At 44.5% G+C, this 7,869-nt stretch overlaps 1 protein-coding gene across 2 annotated transcripts in view; it reads right to left on the bottom strand.

Annotated features, from left to right (window-relative positions):
- Positions 1 to 354: 354 nt before the first annotated feature.
- The window catches only part of ADGRL4 (adhesion G protein-coupled receptor L4), a 117,307-nt gene continuing 109,792 nt past the window's right edge, over positions 355 to 7,869 (bottom strand). For both annotated transcript variants that reach the window (XM_069981510.1, XM_069981509.1), the window contains 3 exons: positions 7,207 to 7,298; positions 3,676 to 3,844; positions 355 to 1,510 (listed from right to left, as the gene is read on the bottom strand). In XM_069981510.1, coding sequence (XP_069837611.1) covers positions 1,448 to 1,510; positions 3,676 to 3,844; positions 7,207 to 7,298 — 324 coding nt within the window. In that variant the 3' untranslated portion in view covers positions 355 to 1,447. The remainder of the gene's footprint in view (positions 1,511 to 3,675; positions 3,845 to 7,206; positions 7,299 to 7,869) is intronic.

The following is a 7,869-nucleotide window of genomic DNA, read 5'->3' as shown; positions in this document are numbered from 1 at the left end:
AACATCTCACCCCATGTACAGATATACTGCTCCGTTATATAACATATTACCTGACATATTGCACATTGTAAAAACAAAGGTCAGACCCGACGCTCATCGCTGTATATTCATTTACCGCGTATAAAGAAACAGAAGACATCCAGAGGCTTATTAAATAACATAAAATATACTGTACATAGTAATGGGGGCAGAAACTGGGCACGCTCCGGGGTCTCTCTCCCAATGGATGGAGACCAGGGCTATAATGTACATGTGATAGTTTAGGGGCCCCGTTACAGATTATGCATTGCGGCCCAGGAGTTTGGGGGTCCTGTTACAGATTATGCATTGCGGCCCAGGATTTTATGGGCCCTGTTACAGATTATGCATTGCGGCCCAGGAGTTTGGGGGCCCTGTTACAGATTATGCATTGCATCCCTGGTGTTGGGGGCCCTGTTACAGATTATGCATTGCGGCCCAGGAGTTTGGGGGCCCTGTTACAGATTATGCATTGCGGCCCAGGAGTTTGGGGGCCCTGTTACAGATTGTGCATTGCGGCCCAGGAGTTTGGGGGCCCTGTTACAGATTATGCATTGCGGCCCAGGAGTTTATGGGCCCTGTTACAGATTATGCATTGCGGCCCAGGAGTTTATGGGCCCTGTTACAGATTGTGCATTGCGGCCCAGGAGTTTATGGGCCCTGTTACAGATTGTGCATTGCGGCCCAGGAGTTTATGGGCCCTGTTACAGATTATGCATTGCGGCCCAGGAGTTTATGGGCCCTGTTACAGATTGTGCATTGCGGCCCAGGAGTTTATGGGCCCTGTTACAGATTGTGCATTGCGGCCCAGGAGTTTGGGGGCCCTGTTACAGATTGTGCATTGCGGCCCAGGAGTTTGGGGGCCCTGTTACAGATTGTGCATTGCCTCCCTGATGTTGGGGGCCCTGTTACAGATTATGCATTGCGGCCCTAGTGTTGGGGTACTGTTATAGATTATGCATTGGAGTCCAGGAGTTTATGGTCCCTGTTACGGATTATGCAATGCCTCCCTGATGTTGGGGGTCCTGTTACAGATAAAGCATTGCGGCCCAGGAGGTTCAGGTTACTTCTCTTCTCCCCAGTAACCAATGAGCCGCTATCGGATATGTTCCAGGCCCCTGTAAGATTAGTTATTATGGGTTGCATAGTATTATTTTGAGCTGGGGTAATGTGGTTTTCATTGCACCCTCACGGCTTGTATACTGGAATACTGCACTTTATTTCTCATACTGGAGCGAGCGTAGAAAAATCGAAGGAAGATAAAGAAGGCGTCGTATAGCATAGTAAAGAAATATGGATTCTGTGACCTTCAGTAAAAGACACAATTACAGCCGTCATATAAGTGGATGATGTCTGGTCCCATCATGGGGGAGATCTCTTCACCGAGCTGGCACCAATGTTTGCTGGAAATCACCGCCGCTCCGTCTGTTTATCTCAGACACATGAAACAACACGGCACGTTCTTGAATAATCGGTAGTATTCTTCTTGTATCTGCAAAACAGAGTCAACATTTCATCTGTGACAGAGGTCTGCCGGCCGGAAAACTCTCCAAAATGTCATTTATAAAGTAAACTTACACATTTTTATGAATCACGGTGGAGATGTGGCGCTTAAAGGGGTACTCCGGCAGGGAAAAAAATAATCAACTGGTGTCACAAAGTTATGAAGATTTGTAAATTACTTCTATTTAAAAATCTTCAGTCTTCTAGTACTTATCAGCTGCTGTATGTCCTGCAGGAAGTGGTGTGTTCTCTCCAGTCTGACACAGTGCTGTCTGCTGCCACCTCTGCCCATGTCAGGAACTGTCCAGAGCAGCAGCAAATCCCCATAGAAAACCTCTCCTGCTCTGGGTAGTTCCTGACATGGACAGAGGTGGCAGCAGAGAGCACTGTGTCAGACAGGAAAGAATACGCCACTTCCTGCAGGACATACAGCAGCTGATAAGTACTGGAAGACTTGAAATTTTTAAAGGGGTTGTTCACAAAAAAATAAAAATAATAATAATACATATATATATATATATATATATATATATATATATATATATATATTTATTAAATCAACTGGTGCCAGAGATTTGTAACTTTACTTCTATTAAAAAATGTCAGATCTTTCAGTACTTATCAGCTGCTGTATGTCCTGCAGGAAGTGGTGTACTCTCTCCAGTCTGACACAGTGCTCTCTGCTGCCACCTCTGTCCATGTCAAGAACTGTCCGGAGCAGCAGAGGTTTTCATTGGGGATTTGCTGCTGCTCTGGACAGTTCCTGGTATTATGATCCTGAGATATTACGTCTACCTTGGATCTCCATAGCCGTAAGAATGTTTTTGTTTTCTAGTAAATGGCCGATGTGAGGAGGAGGACGCCGGAGATACATAACGTCAGAAGGCTTAAATGCTGCCGCTCCCCAGCCATCGGGATTACAGAGTCATTTCCTAAGATAATGTATGGAAATGTTGCGAGTGCATACACACTACTTTGCATATGAATGATCTCGGCTGCAGTAATTGATATGCAGCTATAACATGGGGCCAAACAGACAAACAAACAAGTAACATGGAGCACTGTTTGCCTATTATACAGCCTTATTATGAATCATATTTACATCAAACGTTGATCCCAAGGTGACCCTGTGCTTCTAGATCAACTAGCTACATATATGCTTCCTTAAAGGAATAGCTATCATTTCATTTGACTATTTATTTGTATAAAATTAGGAAGAACCACCGTCGATCAGCTCTAATCTGAATAAGAGTTCAGTTTACCTACAGCACCTCCTCAGGGGAAATAAGGTAATACAAGGGGCCCACAGAAACTAATGGGCTGTGCAATGCATAGATATTCCGGGTCCTCCAGAGAAAGAGATTTTTTTTTTGTCTCTCCTGCTCTGGATTATAGGTAGGATCAAGTGAGAGGATCCCCTCTAACAGCTGCTGTATGCCCTGCAGAAAGAGGTGTGTAAATAGACAGACAGACCGATCATCTTTGGCAAATAATCTTTCTGTGTAAATGGACCCATAGATAGATAGATAGATAGATAGATAGATAGATAGATAGATAGATATTCTGTTTAAAAATCTCTAGTCTCCCAGTACTTATCAGCTGCTGTATTCCCTGCAGGAAGTGGTGTATTCTTTCCAGTCTAAGACAGTGCTCTCTGCTGCCACCTCTGTCCATGTCAAGAACTATCTAGAGCAGCAGCAAATTCTATCTATCTATCTATCTCCTATCTATCTATCTTCTATCTCCTATCTATCTATCTATCTATCTATCTATCTATCTATCTTCTATCTATCTATCTATCTATCTATCTATTATCTATCTATCTCCTATCTATCTCCTATCTATCTATCTATCTATCTATCTATCTATCTATTATCTATCTCCTATCTATCTATCTATCTATCTATCTATCTATCTATCTATCTATTATCTATCTATCTCCTATCTATCTCCTATCTATCTATCTATCTATCTATCTATCTATCTATCTATCTATCTATCTATTATCTATCTCCTATCTATCTATCTATCTATCTATCTATCTATCTATCTATCTATCTATCTATCTACTTCATCTTTATTTCTCGTATTTTCTTCTTTAGTAAATTTAGTAAATTATTATTATTATTATTATTGCACATTTTTCTTACTAACCTTTTTAGACAAAACGCAGAGGAAGATAAAGATGAACATTCCCTGGAAGGCATTGGAGATGGTGAAGAGATAAGCGGTGACCACCGACCCATTTACCACATGAAGGACGCCAAACATCCAAGTCGCTCCGAGAAGAAACAGAAGGGCCAGAGCCCCCCGTGCACAGGACCTGCAGAGGAGAGGGGGTTGTTACATCAGGTAGTGATTCTGGCGGTAATAACCCAGTACAGCCCATCCTATAGGGACACCCAGCCTGGTATATACACAGTACAGCCCGTCCTATAAGGACACCCAGCCTGGTATATACACAGTACAGCCCGTCCTATACGGACACCCAGCCTGGTATAGACACAGTACAGCCCGTCCTATAGGGACACCCAGCCTGGTATATACACAGTACAGCCCGTCCTATAAGGACACCCAGCCTGGTATATACACAGTACAGCCCGTCCTATAGGGACACCCAGCCTGGTATATACACAGTACAGCCCGTCCTATAGGAACACCCAGCCTGGTATATACACAGTACAGCCCATCCTATAGGGACACCCGGCCTGGTATATACACAGTACAGCCCGTCCTATAAGGACACCCAACCTGGTATATACACAGTACAGCCCGTCCTATAAGGACACCCAGCCTGGTATATACACAGTACAGCCCGTCCTATAAGGACACCCAGCCTGGTATATACACAGTACAGCCCGTCCTATAAGGACACCCAGCCTGGTATATACACAGTTCAGCCCGTCCTATAAGGACACCCAGCCTGGTATATACACAGTTCAGCCCGTCCTATACGGACACCCAACCCGGTATATACACAGTACAGCCCGTCCTATACGGACACTCAGCCTGGTATTTACACAGTACAGCCCATCCTATAAGGACACCCAGCCTGGTATATACACAGTACAGCCCGTCCTATAAGGACACCCAGCCTGGTATATACACAGTACAGCCCGTCCTATAGGGACACCCAGCCTGGTATATACACAGTACAGCCCGTCCTATAAGGACACCCAGCCTGGTATATACACAGTACAGCCCGTCCTATAGGGACACCCAGCCTGGTATTTACACAGTACAGCCCGTCCTATAGGGACACCCAGCCCGGTATATACCCAGTACAGCCCGTCCTATAGGGACACCCAGCCTGGTATATACACAGTACAGCCCGTCCTATAAGGACACCCAGCCTGGTATATACACAGTACAGCCCGTCCTATAGGGACACCCAGCCTGGTATATACACAGTACAGCCCGTCCTATAGGGACACCCAGCCTGGTATATACACAGTACAGCCCGTCCTATAGGGACACCCAGCTTGGTATATACACAGTACAGCCCATCCTATAAGGACACCCAGCCTGGTATATACACAGTACAGCCCATCCTATAGGGACACCCAGCCTGGTATATACACAGTACAGCCCGTCCTATAGGGACACCCAGCCTGGTATATACACAGTACAGCCCGTCCTATAGGGACACCCAGCTTGGTATATACACAGTACAGCCCATCCTATAAGGACACCCAGCCTGGTATATACACAGTACAGCCCATCCTATAGGGACACCCAGCCTGGTATATACACAGTACAGCCCGTCCTATAGGGACACCCAGCCTGGTATATACACAGTACAGCCCGTCCTATAGGGACACCCAGCCTGGTATATACACAGTACAGCCCATCCTATAGGGACACCCAGCCTGGTATATACACAGTACAGCCCGTCCTATCAGGACACCCAGCCTGGTATATACACAGTACAGCCCGTCCTATAAGGACACCCAGCCTGGTATTTACCCAGTACAGTCCGTCCTATAAGGACACCCAGCCTGGTATTTACCCAGTACAGCCCGTCCTATAGGGACACCCAGCCTGGTATACACACAGTACAGCCCGTCCTATAGGGACACCCAGCCTGGTATATACCCAGTACAGTCCGTCTTATAAGGACACCCAGCCTGGTATATACACAGTTCATACATGCTATGATGCTACATTACCCTCCTCCAAGTCTCTTGTAAATGTCTTCTGTAAAGATGATATACCCTGGTGACTGGCACTGCCATATGACTTCATTCTAAATCTACTGCAAGCAATTCCCAGGAGTAAAAATCTGTCTATAATAATCATGTGAAGCGTTGCCGAGCTCGGAAAAAAAAAAAAAACAAACCCCACAGCCTCCCTTATTGTCTGGCAGGATATGAATTTTTATATATAGAATAAAAATGTAATTACCTGGGAATACATGTATAAATTGTTCCGCGATTGTTTAATAATGTGAATCTATGTGATAACTTTTAGCAGACTCTACATTTTATTTATTCTGCTGTTATAGAAGGGATTATGTATCAATGTAATGAAGATTCCTAATCCCAAGTGATAAAAGTTATGTAAATGGGTCGAAGCAGCGACTGTAAGAAGAAGAGGAGGGGGCTCTATACACAAGCTGGCAATGGATTCTTATACCAGGAAGTCTGGTGATACATACTCATCTGCCCTGATCCCCCGACCGTTCTGACTGCGCTTGGTCTCCAGTCCACAGGGCATCTTCCAACGCTATCCCAACCCTGCAGGAACCACCCAATCAGCGATTCAATGACCTCAGTGATCCAGTCCCCCCAGTCCTGACTGCTTACTCAAACCATTATATCGTTCAAATGTTTTTTTTTTTTTTTTTTGCAGAAATCGATAGTACAGGCGATTTTAAGAAACTTTGTAAATGGGCTAATTAGGCAAATCTGCTATTATCTGCATCCAAAAAGACTTTTCCCAGGTCCCCCCCCCCTCTCTCTCTCATTCACTGCTCATTATCAGGAAATCTCGACTCTTTTACATCAGTCGAGCCCTGTGTATCCTATGGAGGGGCGAGGGGTTAGGAGGGAGATTAGCCGGCAGCAGAGAGCAGAGAACAAGGGATTACACAGCGGGACCTGAGTTCAGAGTTCAGAGAGGTCAGTGCTGACTTCAGAGGAGATAGCCCGATGATGTAGCTGTAAATTAACTCTTTGTTGTCCTGTTTTGGTGCCTCATCTCCCTCCACCCTTCCCCTCTCCATAGAGAACCATGAAGACAGGACGGAGAGCTTCAAACAGCTTTTTCATGAAAAAAATGCATTTTTTGGCTAATAAACCCAATTACAAAGTTTCTTAAAATCGCCTGTACTATTGATTTCTGCAAAAAAAAAATAAAAAAAAAAAATTAAAGAACAGTGACACTTTAAGTGTTTTCTGGGCCAAGTTAATAAATGCCCTGTCCCCAGGATATCCTATCCCCCCACCCCCAATCATCTGTTTGCCAGAGTGGCGGGACCTCAAGCTCCATGTATTGTGTAGCGGACCTGGCTTCAGCCCCTATTAAATCTTCGGCCTATTATGTTTGCTAGAACTCACCAGGCTCAGGATGCTTCAACCACATGACAGCCAACACAGATGTGTCAGAAGTTATGTGCAACCTGTAATTCTTCTATATTATATTTCCATCCTAGTGCGCACTGTGACCCAAGGCGTTAGACTTTACCTTATGTTTTCATAACAGCTGACCTCTGGCTTCAGCATAGCTGTATGTCGGAAAACTTTGTATATGATCACTCCAAACGCCATCAGGTTAACCTGGAAATCAAACACATCACACATGAATCAATAACTATATATGTGTGAATTTAAAGGGATAGTTCAGCAAAAAATAAATAAATAAATAATCATTTCAAATCAACTGGTGCCAGAAATGAATGTAATTAACTTCTAATAAAAAAAATCTTCAGCCTCCAGTACTTATCGGCTTCTGTATGTCCTGCAGGAAGAGGTGTATTCTTTCCAGTCTGGAGACCAGGAGAGGTTTTCTATGGGGATTTGCTGCTGCTGTGGACAGTTCCTGACATGGACAGAGGTGGTAGCAGAGAGCACTGTGTCAGACTGGAAAGAATACACCACTTCCTGCAGGACATACAGCAGCTGATAATTATTGAAAGACTTGAGATTTTTTAATAGAAGTAAATTACAAATCTCTGGCACTTTCTGGCACCAGTTTATTTGAAAGATTTGTTTTTTTTTTGGTGAACCACTCCTAACTTTAGGTTTGGCCTAAACAACAAAATAGATGGGGCTTTACTGCTGGTGTCCATCTTGGGCCCTCACCTAACTGCAGGATAACCTGCCGTGGATTCCGCCATTCGCGCCTGCG

The sequence above is a fragment of the Dendropsophus ebraccatus genome, chromosome 8 (genome assembly GCF_027789765.1).
Source record: "Dendropsophus ebraccatus isolate aDenEbr1 chromosome 8, aDenEbr1.pat, whole genome shotgun sequence".
Taxonomy (NCBI): domain Eukaryota; kingdom Metazoa; phylum Chordata; class Amphibia; order Anura; family Hylidae; genus Dendropsophus; species Dendropsophus ebraccatus.
This window is presented reverse-complemented; position numbering and strand designations above follow the sequence as displayed.